This window comes from Polyodon spathula, chromosome 4 (genome assembly GCF_017654505.1).
Source record: "Polyodon spathula isolate WHYD16114869_AA chromosome 4, ASM1765450v1, whole genome shotgun sequence".
Classification (NCBI taxonomy): domain Eukaryota; kingdom Metazoa; phylum Chordata; class Actinopteri; order Acipenseriformes; family Polyodontidae; genus Polyodon; species Polyodon spathula.
The window spans coordinates 6846092-6863030 of record NC_054537.1 but is presented as its reverse complement, the minus strand read 5'-3'; the positions used below and the strand labels follow the sequence as shown (position 1 = coordinate 6863030).

General features: G+C 39.3%; 1 protein-coding gene across 4 annotated transcripts in view; it reads left to right on the top strand.

The window, feature by feature from the left end:
• Positions 1-16939, top strand: part of LOC121314097 (zinc finger E-box-binding homeobox 1-like) — an 80128-nt gene that overhangs the window by 42028 nt on the left and 21161 nt on the right. For all 4 annotated transcript variants that reach the window (XM_041246987.1, XM_041246986.1, XM_041246989.1 and 1 more), the window contains exons 2-3: positions 4480-4686; positions 9981-10040. In XM_041246987.1, coding sequence (XP_041102921.1) covers positions 4480-4686; positions 9981-10040 — 267 coding nt within the window. The remainder of the gene's footprint in view (positions 1-4479; positions 4687-9980; positions 10041-16939) is intronic.

Here is a 16939-nt window from a genome sequence, read left to right as displayed (position 1 = left end):
TCTTGAAACTCAGCACACTCACTGGTGAAGCCTGTGACTGCAGCTTGTAGCAGTGATGGACAACTTATGTATTAAGATGCCATGCTGGCAGTGGGATTTCAACAAGTAATGAAGTAGTCAGACCTGTCTCAGGAGCGAAATAATTCCCTGTGAGTCAGAGTATTTAGCAAACCCAACAGAAGTGTAGTTCAAACAGATGTGTGCCTTGTACCCTGCAGTAGGTCACTGCAGGGGCTGTCATCTGTTGGTTACAAAACCTGCCAATCCGAGACCATGCCCCTAATTCATTCTGAGGAGTGTGGGATGAAGAGAAGGGAGTGACGGTCTGGAAGATAAACTGAAGAGTTTAGCAGCGGCTCCTCCAGCGAGAATCCCAGCCCCCCACAGCTTCAGCCCTCCTGGTTGATGACAATGATGATGCCTCAGGGAAATTAAAAGTTGAGTAAGGGAAGAAAAAAGAAAGAAACGAAAGGACAAGCAATGACTAATCAGATTATTATTATTATTTTTTTTTTTTTTTTTTTTTTTCTTAAGACTTCCCGAGAAGCAACTTTGTAAAGAGAAGCGAGTTGAGCCTGACGTGATGGAAATGTCAGAGTGAAGCGAAATGGTAATTAGCTAACAAGAAAGGAGACGAGGCCAGCGCTAGCTGTAGCTCGTTAAAATGATTAGTTGTAATTGCTGCTGTACTGTATTGCACATCTCTGCCTGTGTGATATGACTGGAGTTCCAGGTGTGTGAGCATTTCAGGGGATTTTCAAATTCCAGTTTTTAATTTGAGATTCTTTCTTTACACCACTGCAGGTTTCCGCTCTTGTGCTTATTTTTTGTGTGGTGTATGATGGAATGGACTATACTGTAATCGCACTTTTGCTGTCTCATTTAAGCACGTGTAATTATCAATAGAAATACAATTTTAAATCATACTTTATGTGTATCTGCTTTGTGAAAACCACACTTACTATTTTTGCAAAATAATTAAGCATACTTAAAATGTGAAACACCAATAACAGTATGCTACTGTTTTATTAAGAATAGACTTGTAAAGCTAGTAAACTGCATACAGTGAGTTTAACAGTAAGTAAGCTACTAGAAATCTACAGTATTGTTCATGAGAGAAAGAACTCAATTTTAAATAGCGTTTTCAGTTTTGCTCATAATATTTTTCTAAATGACGTTAGCCCAGTATGAATGTGTATAGTGATATTCAAGAGCCAAAGATAAACATGGTTGTAAATGTGATGGATATGTGTTCTGTAGTTCTTGACAGTTAACAGAGAGAAGGGCAGCTTGTGATTTGAGGAGGCACTGTGCAGATACTTCAGTAGTTATATTTGCAACCTTTTTTTCTGATATTTGGCAATTGATTATCCAGATATTTCAGACAATCTCCTCACCACCTCATGTGCTGTTGTTCAATCTCTAGGGATTAAGCTGCAATCAGACTTTTTGACCTCCAGCAAAGGTAACCGGTTTCAGTCACTTAGTGTTGAATTTGAAGTTTATGCTTTCTCTTACACTAAAGCCCTTTTCACACTGGCACTCCTACCCACGTCCGGAACCCGGGTCCTGGCTAACCGGGTCACAGTCCTGCACAGTGTGAAACCACGTACCTGGGTCAGGTTAACCCGGGTCCCAGTGACCCAACTCAGGATGTGGGTTGACACTGTTTGACCTGCGTTGAGCGAGACAAAATGCTTGACAGCCGTTCGTGAGCCAACGTAATAACAAACACCCACACCTGCGTTAAAGTTTCACTTCCACAAGGAATGTTTCTGTTTATTCTGCTTAGCCATATTTTTGTTGCTTGAGACACACCATGAGTCAGATTTGCAGCAGGGATGAAGAAACATTTACTCTAATCAACATTTGGGCTGACAGTTCAATCCAGAGAAGCTTGAATGGAAGCGTCAGTAACAAGCTGCTTCCAGGGCATTGATACCCGTGTTGTTTACTTGTATCTGTCACTCAGGTCAACCATGCTTTATCAAAAGCCAGTGTGAAAGAGGCTTCAGAGGACTGTACACACTTTTCTGGTACCAGCATGGGTTACATGAGTTCAATGCAGACAGCAGTGTGGCTTGTGTTGCATTTACTGTATTTCCTATTAATTGTCCTATTCAGTCAAACTTACATACATGCCACGAACACAGTGATGAACAGTAATAGCAAAAACAAGACATACAGTTTGAAAACTCATCATATATTGGGAACATGTCAACAGGGTAATAATGCAGGTCGTAAACTGTTGCTGTATTATTAATTAGTTATTTTTGGATTGATTCCTCCTTGACCTCACCATCTTGTTTTATTCAGGTCACAGTCGAACCATTGGTCCACATACTGTAATGGCGCTGTTGTGTGTTACTGTGTAGATACTGTACAGTATATATTCCTTAACCTGCCATTCATACCTGTACTGTAGCAGCTATAACATACTATTTCAAATGTCTTTGTGTATGGTGGAGACAAAGCGTTACTTTTGTGTAAAGACAAAAGAGTAAAATCTTGAGTATTTTTCAGCTGCCTGTAGCCCTGCTTTCAGCTTTATATTGTACAGCTAAAAAACCATTGTATTTCCACCACGTTATAAAACTTGAGTTGCTTCTGTAGTGAGATCTGTGCAGGGTGCTTTGTTATTCCAGGGCGGTGACCTTGTTTTAACGTGTATAAGGCTGCTTGTAATTCAAGCCGCGGCAGTGATTTAAAAGGTGCTAATAATGCTTGGGTTGCCATGCTCTAGGCTCTACTGCAGATTACATTCAATTTTCATGATGGTTGTCATATTGCGTGGGAATTTAATATTTCTCCAGGAACCTTGCAAAAATGCCTAGAAAATCGACTTTCTCAATGTTTTGTACGATATGTACTGTAGAGTATGTACAGTAATTTGGCTACATATATTGCAGTGTAGCCTCGTCAAGAGAAGAAGTGAATCATTTCAGCTTCACGCCCTTTTAAAAGCCTGCACAGCAAATTCCCCCGGGTCTCATTCCTCATTCATGTTGTGTGCATCAGCAACCGTAACCACAGGTAGAGTCATTCAGATAAATCAATGAAGGGCTGTAATAAATTGAAGATCTGTACAGTTCATGTATGTATTAATCAGTTTACTGGCACAGTCGGACCGATATTCTGCAGTATAGTATCTATTGAATGCCCCCCTGCCTTGCATTATTAAAGCATTTTGTAAGCTAGGTAAAAAAATAAAATAAAAATACCTGAAGATGCAGCACTCTGCAGTCTAATTACATGCTGGGTTATCTTAAACTGTTCAGCCAGCCAACGCACCCTCTGCTGCTTAGAGCCCCTAAATCAATACTCCATTTTCACCTCCTGCTTTCCCTAATTAGAACTGCACACCTTGCTACACACTGTATAAATCTTCAGCACTACATGGGATTGGAATGGTAGGGTTCACAGCCACATGAACTGAGTATATTCTCCTAATGATAACTGGCTGCATGAACAAACTTGCTGATGTGCTGAAGGGTGAAATCCAGCTCGGCTACAGTAGGTTTATATCTTGTGCTGTTATCAGACTTTTACTGTAGGGCAGTTTTACCTTAAAGGTTACTGCAACGAAATAATAAAAACACTCTTGCTAATGGCAAGGTGCATCGTGGCCTTTATAGGCCTAAAGCCTTGGAGGTCATTTTGTATTGCTTGCCTTAACCCTTTAAGGTATAAGGTACAATGTGTCCTACAAATAAATTGATGTTAGCTTTTTTATTTTTTTATTTTTTTTTGCAATGAGGTGCTTGAAAGAGGGTATAAAATGTACTGACAGGATGGATCTGGTCTTTCAAATAGTCTCTCATGTATTATTTTGTTTGACCAACCGCCAGTTCCTTGTGTACCTTCAGGGTTTAAGGGATTCAGTAATTCCCCAGGAAAATTTAAGCACAGCCAAATAATTTCTGAATGAATTAATGCATTCAGGGTTCAAAGGTTGAGATCAAAGGAGCATATTATTTTTTCCAGTAGTTCAATAATTTGTGATGAGATTTTTTTTTTTTCATTACTTTTAAAATGTATGTTAAAAGCTGTTGTGCATAATTTGTGACTGTCTTGTGATTTTGTAGATTGGGCAGGGTTAGCATAAAGGTCATAGACCCTATGTTAAATATTTATGTCTAGAACTCTGGTTTTCGAGTCATTTAGTGAATTACAGTATTCTTACATTCGTATATTGAATCCAAACAGGTCAGAGTTACCAACAGTATGCTTACAGTCCAAACTGAAAATGGTTTGTATTAAAGACACACAATTGTACTATCGACATCTGAGAATGTTGTGAACACACAACCGAGTAATCTACAGGAGGAGTTTCTAAAGAAGTTACAATCATTTATTGTGTGCTTTAATTTAAGCATGGAATCCAAGGTGCTGCTTTGAGAAAGTGCCCTGCAGTGACACAGATGTGCTCGTGCACTGTGCTAGTCTCTTTTTGACTTGCTCCTCTTCTTGTTCTTCCAGTTACCAGCTACAACAACGTGGTGGAAGCGAACTCCGATTCAGATGATGAAGACAAGCTACATATCGTGGAGGAGGAGAGCGTGACAGACGCTGCAGACTGTGAGAACAATGTGGCAGACGATGACTTGCCGAGCAACCATGCAGTATTACCAGAGAACGGGCAAGGAGAGGAGGAGGAGGAGGAGGAGGAGGAAGCTTGGGAGGAAGGTAGGATATGGTCTGAACTCTTCTGTTCTCAGTCACCAGTGAAAGTGTATTCTTTTTCAGTGGAATGAGGTTGCAATTTGTAGTTTTAGAAAAAATAATATTACATAATGTACAATAAAGAAAAATAAAGGAAGATAAATGGATATAGACTCAATACCATGATGCCTGAAGGTTTAAAGAGGAAGGAATAGTAGATCATTAACTATGTAGTAAACGACATCATATATAAATAAGTGCATGTAGTTACCAGGGCATCAAAGCTTATAAGTACCTCCCTTCACAAAAGGTATGTTAAACATACCGAAACATTGGGAAGCAAAATCTTGCATACCCATAGGTGCATACCACAAGACGAGTCAGAAGACAATCACTTCAGAGGCATTGCCTATCTTTAAAAAGTGCCACAGGAAGCCACTGTAGTCTTTGGACTGGGCATGTATGTGTTCATTAGCATTGACCTCAGTACCAGTTCTGTCTCATTGGATCAGAGTGCTGTGTGCTTATCTGGTATCATTTAGAAACTGGGTAATTCTGCCATAAAAGCAGCAAAATGAACCACATTTTATTTTCACTTTAAGATCACTGCAGTATTTATAACACTCTTCCGCACTGAGCCATTGCTATTGTAAAATTCAACTGAAGGGAAACACGATTACATGATTTGGCCACCTGGGGCAATGTGTGCTGTGCAAGTTACCCCGTTAAAACCCCTGCATGTTCTTATTAAACACAATTCGAGGGAATTAATGCAGTATTAGCCTTCATATTCAGTGCTCTTGGTTCTGCGCACATGTCTAGCGAAACCTACAGAAAGTATTTGATACTGTATCTGCTTTAGTGTATACAAAGACTTTTGGCATTTAACTGAGATACTTTCCAATGCTGTTTAAAGCCTAAGTATTTATTTCTTCTGTCTGTCAGCATATTCCTCAAAGCCCTTTAAATAAGGAGTGCCTCTCTTCAGGAGCTTTACTGGTAAAGAAGCCATGCCTTTAAAATGTGAGGAGTTTATTAACCTTTACAAAAGTGACATTGCGTTTAACCACAGTACAGGCTTTGCAGAAAGCTTTCTTAACTGTGTATGAATTGTGTAATGAGGCCCTGTTCAACTTTAAGGACTGTTTCAGGGAAAAGTGTGTGTTACCACAGGGTATTAGAAAGTGTGCACAAAAAACAGTGATACCTAAACTTACTGTACTGTAAATGGAAAATGTGTGAATGTAGGCTACTGTATATATTCCAGTTCAAGGTTTTAGCTTTGAAGTGTCTTACACTGAAACAGCTGGAGCTGGAACAATACGTTGATTGGTGTCATCTGCAGCAGAGAGAGTGAAATTATTCCCATATCAGAGATTATTTTGACATTCTCAAATACATCCTAATTGAAATACGTCCTGTTAAATCGCCCACCCTGGCAACAGTACAGCAGTGGATTAATTGCAGTCTGTGATGATTTGGCTGTTCTGTAGTTGTTTTCTTAGTTCACTTTGAAGCTATGTCCATTTTGCAGGTGCAGAACTGGAAACAATGAGTGTACTTCTGTACCTCATTGCCCACCATTACTGTACCTCTGTGATGTGTGAAACATCACATATGTACACTGGCTCATTTTATTCAAGCTTTCTTGCATCGTACAGCAGTCATTCCCAATCTCTACCAGCCGATCTCAGACTTGGAAAATCGGAGACAGGCATGCCAGATGAAGTGTTACCCAAGGAGAGGGAACAGTCACAGGAGGACAAACGGATGCATTACATTTAGGAAGAATAGTACGCAGGCAACAAAGGCATTGCTGTGTTTTTGTATTTCTCAGGGTTATACTGACTTAAGTAAAAGCTGTAATATGTCTTGATAAACTGGGACAACGTTTTTTAGATTGGTAACAAACTGCTTGGGTCCTTGGTGTTTGAATTTTTCATTTCTCTTGGTCATAATAATGAGCTGTAATGACTTGTTATCCAGTGTTTTCAAATTAGTTTCTGAAGCAGGGCTCGCAGTGGCTCTTATCTCGGTCCCTGCAGAGCAGCATGGGGACATGCAGAAAGACGCAGGCAAAGGAAAAAGTGACAACAAGATGGTTATGCACATGGCCTACCTCACAGGAAGTGGTTTTCCGCGTGAGGCTATTGTTATCAGCTTTTGGCACTACAGAGGTTGTATAGTGTAGAGAAGTAAGTAGTTGCCATGGGTGTTATATTGAAATAGTTTATCTTGTAGGACTTTCATCTTTCATATTTTTGGGAAATTACATTCTGCAGTGAAGTGAACTAAAAAAACAATAGCTGCAAACATTTTTTTTTTATGTTAGTTGTTTCTTGAAATCTTAGATTGCTGTATAATAAATACTTTGAGGACGATTCTCCAAGCTATTTCACACAAATTGTTATCACCACGTTTTTACCACTACTAAGAAACAACTTCAGACTACAAAGAAATTGCTTATTTGTAGTGTTTTGGAATAAAGGGATTAGATAATCTAGTGCTTTGTTGTTAATACAAATCTCATGGAGCAGAAGAAAGGAGTTATTCTGGAGATTATATTCAGAGCATTGTGTGTCAGTCATTGAATATCATAGTGGTAGCACATGCTGCACATGCACATGGTGTGGTGTCAGTACGGTCTACTTTACCTGCAGCAGCACACAGCAAGTGAATGGGTGGGGAGAAATGGTTTAATATATTTGCATTGTTATTTACAAGGATAATTTCTGTCGCTTACAGCTGATCAAAGACTGCACAGAGAATACATTCACGACATCCACATGGGCAGGACTACCTGCAAGTGTGAACATAGATTATTATTATTATTATTATTATTATTAAAACAATAAAACAGACCACATAAGGAACGAACAGAAACATAAAAACTTAATTTATTTCAGAATGCAATATAAAAAACTAGTAAGGGTTGTTTCTCCCTAGTTTTTATTTCGTAATGTGTTATGCTACACGTTAATACTTCATAGGAAACAACAGAAGCTGCAGTGTTTTCTACATCTCAATAAAATATTTGAGAGTGAAAATATCTAGCTTTGAACTTTACCGCTAAATATTTAGCCTATGAAACACTTGAATAGCCTAAATATATACAGTACCACACCTATTTTCCATTTTCTGTGTATTTTAATGTTGCTGGCTCATTTTGAAACCAATTCACGAAGATAAACTAAGGTTTACATCCCCTCAAGTTGGGCTTTACTGTAATCCAGAAAGCAGAAACACATGTGGTGAAATGAGTGTGCCATCATCAAGTGTTTTATCAATTAGCTTTTTTCCATTTCTAGTCATTTGTAACAGACTCCCTCAAAAAAGATGGTGTTTATGCTGTGGCATTTAGACTGAGGTGTTTCAATTTATGTTGAGATTTACCAAAGAAACTGAGAAACAAACATGAGATGCAGATGCTGAGAATAAATTCAGATCTTTTTCTACTTAATGTCTTCCCGTACAGTAAGAGATGTCATTTTAAGCCAGTAATTAGTTTTTATTAGCATTTAAATTCATCTTCAACAAAATGGTCATCTTACCTACCTTGAAAGAAGCAAGGCTCTGACTGGACAGCCCCTCCTTACAAAGCGATTGCCTGAAATCGACTCTGCCCCACATGAAGTCCAACGTGTTCATGTTTGTTCCGTTCGTTTTTAGCTTCCTATCCAACAGCACGTGGTTAAACATTAAAGGAAGGGACCCTTTTAGAGTGCTGCTCTATGCTGGTGGTACTTCGCCTCATGACTCCCCACACCAGAGTGCTGTATTAGACAACAGCCGCACACACTGGAGTGCGTTTGCGCTTGTACCATTAGATCTGAGTCATTTAATTTATATTCAATAAAAACCACTCGTTTCATGGAATGTATTCTACAAAACTACAAACATGTAAGAAAATAAAACTTTGATGTTTGAAATTCCTGTGCTCCTACAATAATCAGGCTCTGAAGTCAAGGTGCTGTCGCTGTGATAGAAATTTTAAAGAAACAGATAGACATTTTAAAGAAAAGACATTCAGGGAGATTGGTTGACATTTTAAATGTGTACAATTCCGTTTGCTTTCTGACAGTTTAGATAAATGAATGAATAAATATAAGAAAAGCTGAATATCTGAGTGGCCTGTAGCTCTTAATCACCTGCTGTAATGGCAGTGAATTTCAATTGGAAAGCTGTTGATCCAGTCATGCTTTGATCTTAATGTGTAAATATGGTTTGAAGAATCTAATGAGGCAAATAAGTTCTGACCTGTGCATTGATGGGAATTTCCAGAATGATTAAAATACCTAGACATTGGGTTCCATTTCCAAACCATTTTAGAAACATAAAAAATATATATATATATATATATATATATATATATATATATATATATATATATATATATATATATATATATATATATAAAATATATTTAACCCTTTGAGTCATGATGGGACTTTATTTTAGCGCCGTATGTTAACATATGCTGTTGGAAATGTTGGAACCTCACGGGACTCCTAGGTACCAGTCTGAGGTCGTGTAGAAATATATGTTAAATTAAAAAAAAAAGGTTTTGTCATGTTCTCATGTATATGTAGTAAGGAGTTCCTTTTTTAATTATATAACTTAATTTCGGCAAAAATAATACAGGTCTCAAAGGTTCAAAGGATAAGTAGCTTATGATAAGGAGGCTAATGGTGTCATAAAGTCAGCTGTTTTCTTTTTTTTTTTTAATTTAGTTGTCTCCAATTTTTTACCACGGTTTTCTCTCCAATTTAGTGTGCCTAATTATTTTCTGTATCCACGGCTCACCGCTCGCAACCCCCCCGCCGACTCAGGGAATGGAGACTGGAGCACGTGTCCTCAAACGTGCTCCTGCCAGTTCGTCATTTTTTGCACTGCGGATCCACAGCGAGGCCACCAGACCTATAGTGCCGGAGGACAACACAGATCTGGAGGCTCCACTGCAGAGCCACAGGCGCCCTGTCAGCCACGGGGGGCGCTGATGCGCGGTGAGCCATGGGTTCCCTTGCCGACCTAGGCCCTCCCCACCCGGGCAGCGCTCAGCCAATTGTGCGCCACTCCCTGGGAACTCATGGTCATGAAGAGCCACTGGATGCGCCACTCGGGAGCCCTGTCAACTGTTTTCTGATGAAGTCCACTGCCCAGAAGGCCAAATTATGGAACATTGAAGCAAACAGACACACTACACAGTTCAGCTTTATTCAGTGCTTTTAGGATTGCATGCAACTAATGGATTTTCTCATTTCCTTTGGTCAGTCAGATAGTATCTTTCCTCATGTCAATTTTTTCTTTTGTCGCTCCAGAAACAAAAGGAGAAGACACCTTGGGGCCTGAAGCTCAGCCAGGGGACGTTGGATTTAAAGGTAGGAATGTTTATGCATAAATAGTTTCAGTAACAGAAAACAGCAAATTGTAATACCGCCTTAAATCTCTGCCACAAACACAATGCAGTATCTGAAATTCTAGATAAATTAACTTTGAGTTTGTACTTTTGTAAAATTTGTTTCTTAAGGATGATAAAAAAAATATTACTGCATCGTGCTGCATTGTGTTAGTCAGATTTCAGATTTGTTTCCTTCCTTGTTTGTTAGATTCCAGAATCTTAATAACTGAGCTATAGCAATACCTTATTTGTCAAAGCTGTCATGTTGTAAATGCAGCAGCAGCAACGCTTCGTTTTAAAATCACAAATTTAAGCAGGTCTGTTATATTCTCCCAACATGTACTTTCCTGCTATTGTACACTGCATAATTTAACTGTGGAAAAACAAGGTATTCAATCACTCTGTGTCAAGTACATTTACCCATACAATTCTAAGCACTGGTGCACTTTGAAACCACTGAATAAACAGGAATGTATTTTTTTCACTTTCAGATCAATTGCTAAGTATGTGTGAATTTTATAGTGGATCAAGCAAGCAGAATCCTTTGTATTGCCTTTTAATAGGGCACCTACTTTTTGTGGTGTTTTAAAACCAAGTACTTAATGCCTCCTGCTTTTTTATAAACTGCTGAGGGTTCTTCCTTTCACGACGGGGCTATAACTCGAGATCACATGTACTCACACAAGCTAAACCGGACAGGTGGGGATATACACTGAGAGTACAAAACATTAGGAACACCTTCCTAATATTCAGTTGCATCCCCTTTTGCCCACAGAACTGCCTCAATTTGTCGGGGCATGGACTCTACAAGGTGTCGAAAGCATTCCACAGGGATGCTGGCCCATGTTGACTCCAATGCTTCCCACAGTTGTGTCAAGTTGGCTGGTAGTGGATCTCTACTCCGAATAGCTCGTTCCATCTCATCCCACAGATGCTCAATTAGATTGAGAGCTGGTGACTGGGCAGGCCACTGCAGTAAGCTGAATTCACTGTCATGTTCGTGGAACCATTCCTGGACAATCCAGCCTTGTGGCATGGAGCATTATCCTGCTGAAAAAATCCATTAGCAGATGGATACACTGCTGCCATGAAGGGATGCGCCTAATTGGCAGTGATGTTCAGATATCCTGTGGTATTCAAACGTTGCTCCACTTTTATCAAGGGGCCCAATGTGTGTCATGAACACACACCCCCACACCATCACACCACCACCACCAGCCTGCAATGTTGACGTGCGGCATGATAGATGCATGTACTCATGTGGTTTTCTCCATATCCTAGTCCTCCCATCAGTATGAGACAGCAGGAACCGGGATTCATCAGACCAGGCAATGTTTTTCCAATCCTCCAGTGTTTTTGTTCCTTAGCCCACTGCAACCACAGTTTCTCGTGTTTTGCTGAAAGAAGTGGAACTCTGTATGATCATCAGCAGCCATACCCCATTCATTTCAAGGTATAACGAGTTGTGCATTCTTTTATGGGTCTTTCGGCACCAATGTTGTACAGAACTGTCAGTTGACCAACTGTAGCCTGTCTGTTGCTCTGCACAATTCGTGTCCATTGACTTCTTTCATCAATGAGCTGTTTTTGACCACTAGCCTGCAGTTGGCTGGATGTCCTTTGGGTGATGGACCATCCTTGATACACACCGGAAACTGTTGATCGTGAAAAACCCAGCAGCGTTGGAGTTATTGACACACTCAAACCGGCGCGCATGGCACCTCCTACCATACCCTGTTCAAAGGCACTTGGTCAAGGTCAAGGCTTAAAAATCCTTCTTTAACCTGTCACCCCTTCATCTACACTGATTGAAGTGGATTTAACAGGTTACGTCAATAAGAGATCATAGCTTTCACCTGGATTCACCTCGTCAGTCTATTTAATGGAAACAGCAGGTGATCCTAATGTTTTTTACACCTCAGTGTATGTGGATCACACACATTTATAGTGCTCAATTTATTTTAAATGTGTAAATCATTGAGCTGAAATAACATTCATGTCTTCTATGTACACATTACATTGTATCAAAATATAAATCTGTACAGTGGCCTATGGATCATGTAATTCACAGTGACCTTGCCTCACACTTAGTCAGATATTATTGGGGGACATGCATTGTGTCAAATTATTAAAATAAGACGTTCTTCTCCTTGGTTCAATGATGAGCTTAGGGCTCTGAAAACAATGGGTAGGAAACTGGAGCGCCAGTGGAAGCGATCGGGTCTTGTTGTTCACAAATAAATGTGGAAAAAAAACCTTCTTCATTACAGATTAGCCCTAAATTCTGCCAGGTCTAATTATTATTCTTCTGTTATAACTGAGGGGCAGGGAAACCCCATAGTACTATTTCAAACGTTTGATCAGTTTATAACACCAAAATGTGATGCAGGTACTTCAGTATTAGATTGTGACAACATTGTTACAATAAGGAATTCTCTTACCCTATCTAGTGAAGATGTAACTGATGTGGGCATCGAGACCATAGTAGCTCCACCTAGACTTGTGCATTTTGCTTCAACTGATATTACTGCTGTCTTAGATATTATCAATAAAGCTCGTTCCACCTTGTGTTCTCTTGATTCTTGGCAGACTGATATTGTCCATCATTGTGCAGATGCACTTGCTCCTGTGATTTGTAATATTGTGAATCTCTCCCTAAAACCTGGAACTGTTCCATCTAGTTTAAAGTTGGCGATTGTAAAGCCAGTACTTAAAAAATCTACATTGTATCCTGATGTCTTGTCTAATTAGCGTCCAATTTCTAATTTACCTTTCCTTGCAAAAGGTTGTTGTTGCTCAGTTGTCTGCATAGCTCTCTGCTAATAATCTCTTTGAAAAATTTAAATCTGGTCTTTCGTAAACAACATAGTACAGAGGCTGCACTCATAAACAGTGTTAATGACATCCTGCTGAATGCAGATGAGGGGCTGTTATCAGGGATTGTCTTTTTGGAAATATCTGCTGCATTTGACACCATTGATCACACAATTCTTCTTGATCGCCTTGAGAAAACTATTGGCATTGCTGGAACAGCACTATCCTGGCTGCAGGCCTACTTAACCTCCCGACAACAATTTGTGTCCTTTGGAGGATCAAAATCTGGCTAATTCTGTTGTTGTTCTGGGGTTCCACAGGGCTCTGTTCTTGGTCCTTTGTTTTTTAATTCGTATGTTCTACCACTGGGTAATGTGATCAGACAGCATGGTTTTAATTTCCACTCTTATGATGACGACACCCAGATTTATTTTAGAGTTCAGATGATGTAAACGTAAGCTCTAGACTATCAACTTGCCTTGAGAAAACAGGGGCTTGGATGTCAAAATTGTTTTTGCGGTTAAATGCAGTTAAACTGAATTTCTTTTAATTGGCTGTAAAACAACGTTAAGTAAAATCCCACAACCAATGACCTTTGGCAGCCCATTAGCTCTTCGCAAGCTGTGAAAAGTCTTGGAGTTGTATTTGATTCTACTCTTAGTTTTCAGCATCCATTTCAACTGTAGTGAAGTCTGCTTATTATCAATTGCGTAATATATCTCAAGTCCGTTTGTATCTTGCAGAATCTGAAATTTTAATTCATGCGTTAGTTTCATCCTGTCTGGACTACTGTAACGCCCTATTGGCTGGTTTACCTTGTAAACTTATCAATCGCTTACAGCAGGTTCAGAACACAGCTGCACAAATTCTGACAGGTACAGAAAGATTTGATCATATTAACCTGTTCTTGCCCACTTGCATTGGCTTGCAGTGAAGTGCAGAGTTCTTTTTTAAGTTTTATTAATGATATGTAAGATTGTCTCTGGAAATGTCCCTGCTGATGCTGGGCTTTTGGTGACTACAATGATAAAACGGTGGAAGAGCTTTTAGTCATTATGCTCCTGTATTATGGAACAATCTTCCAATTACAATCTGTAAAGCTGACTCAATAAATGCATTTAAATCAAAGCTTAAAATACTTTATGCAAAGGCCTTTTTGTAGGTTGGGATGACCCATTTTAGAATTTTGTTAATATGCATTTTATTTATTTATTCCCATTTGTTTTTGGATGTTTTTTGATATTTTTATTGTATATTATATTCTTGTATAGTATATTTATTTGTAGGGTGAAGCACCTTGGGAAATGCCTTGGCATGAAAGGCACTATACAAAATAAATTTGATTGCTTGTGTCCAGCTTATCGGAATAGACGGCATAACAGTGACTGTATTAGCGAGGGACTGCTGTAGCTTCAATGGCTCCAGGGTTTTGGTGACATCTTCTCAAGTCCTCTGTTTTTTTGTTGGCTGTTTTGAATTCAGGGGTACAGGAAGGGGATTCCATTGTAACCCCACCTTTTCGTTTCCTGTTGTTAATACATGGTCGCCAATGTAAAGAGCTATTGCATCCAGAAAAGGAAAGGAAAGGGCAGGATTAGGAAGACTAGATATCACCTTCTCTTCTGCCTCAAGAAACCACACAAAAACCCCAGTTAATAACTGGGTAACCAGCACAAAAATAAGAGGAAATGAATACAACACTGTCAAAATGTGAATGTAATCCTCATGAGGTGAGGAACAGCGACTTCTCTCTTGGGCTTCTCTCAAGCAGAGACTTCTAACTGCGACTTGTGCACAAGCTTTGTAATGTGAACTAGATGCTCACCAATGGCGAAGCTGAAACCACAAAGCTCTTTTTTTTTAAATTGATGCCTGGGCCAAATTTGAACCCAGGTCTCTGGTGGGGATTAGCCTGCTCCATCTGGTCCCATATTTTGTTGTGCCTCCTTGTTTTTTAATTTCTTCCCTGAAACAAATAAAAAGGTTTAGCCTCGCTGTACTCCCCAGCTGCAATGATTAGTTCTATTAGGTCATTGGGAAGAAAACTGTTGTTAAGACTCCAGATTGAGTTTATGGAAAGGGCTCTCTTTTTTATTATTATTATTATTGTTCCCACTTTCCCAAGACCTGGCTCCAGCACATTGTCATGTTATTTAGGAGGGGTGGGGCAAACTGGCAATGGTTTTGTCCTGCTAAAAGCATTTAGGAACCTAGCAACAGCTGATTTTTGTGTTTAGCGCTGTTTCCCAGTGGCTTGCCTTTGGAAGCAGCACCGCCTATGCAGTTTACTAATGTTACAGTTTGTAACATGAATCTTGAAGACTGATCTGTTGAGGCCATGCAATTTCAGCACTTCTGTAGGTTCCCGGTGTTTACCAGAAGAAAAGATTCTTTTGTTTTAAACCTTCTTCAAAATATATAAATTGCACAAGTGTTTGTGCCTCGCAAAAACATCTGAGCATTAACTGCCAATATAGCAACTGCACACAACAGCCAAGCGAGAATGCAGAATGATGGACAGTCACCATTAGTAATGGCATTACCCCGACAAGCTGCTATCATTGGTGTCGCCACAGTATGTACTGATATGACAACAGGCAGGACCACACAATATATCGTGCACACATACATACGGACCATTCAAATACACAACTGGCTCCACAGTTAGGCGCCGAGTTTTCAAATTAAAGTACTAATAACGCCACTGTTTTATTGAATACGGACAGTATTGTATTACGAGGAAGTACTATATAGGTTTCTTTAAAGGCCAGCTGATCCGACACAGCTGTATGTTTTTGAAGTAAATTGTTCTTTAAAAAAAGGCTTTGGATACTGTCTGTTTTTTTTTTTTCTAATTTTTATTTTTATATATTTATAAGTCATGCCATGACAAAGTCTACTGTGATAGCACACTGTCTGATTTGTAAATGTAACGAGGTCATTCACCTGCAAAGTAAACATCAATCAAGCATTTTTATATACACAATACATAGAAATGTGTTATGTTATTCATTCTACTCACCCATTTGAACATCACTGTTAAGCCCAGTTTGAAAAGTTTTGAGTGTCACCGGAATGGATTTTTTTTTTTTTTTTTTTTCTGTAATTATAATAATTAATTCTAAATACTCTCCTAAAATATTAAATGTAGCCTACTATGATTTCTCAATAAATTAACAGTCTCTGTACAATTAGGCTGCATAAACGGCCATAAATGACAGCTAACATAACTGTTTGTCCCGCCTCAGCTAACTTATGAATGGACTGCTGCAGAGGAAATACAGGTCTTTGATTGGTTGGTTGATCATATCACCGGTCTGGCTTTAAGAAAACATAAGCATACCTTTCACAGCAAGAGTATATGTAAACACGCTACGGCTGTCAATCATATCAATACAATACTCAGTGATACAACACATTACTCATCTGCTGTGTGTACGTGTGGGTATTATTGTACGTGTGTGTATTATTGTACGCGTGTGTATTACTGTACGCGTGTGTATTACTGTACGCGTGTGTATTACTGTACGTGTGTGTATTACTGTACGCGTGTGTATTACTGTACGCGTGTGTATTACTGTACGTGTGTGTATTACTGTACGCGTGTGTATTACTGTACGCGTGTGTATTACTGTACGCGTGTGTATTATTGTACGTGTGTGTATTACTGTACGCGTGTGTATTATTGTACGTGTGTGTATTACTGTACGCGTGTGTATTATTGTACCCAACTCCAGAGTGGACTGTTACTCTGACACTGTTTGAGCCAGCGGTGCGCAGTTATTGGAACTAGCGGTGCGCAGTTATTGGAACTTGTGCATCACAATTATCACACAGATATTGGTATATTCAGGCGAATTAGGGCTTTCGCCCAATTCAAATTTGATTGCACTATGTGTGTATTGAATGTCCCCCTAGAATACATTTGTATCTCATGTTTCTATTTACCGATGCATTACCATATGCTAATAGGACCGCATTAAAGAAACAGAAGGAAGGCAGTGTGCTGGACAGAGGTGAGTGCATGTTTCCATACTCGTCGGTTGGGCATGGAAATACACTATA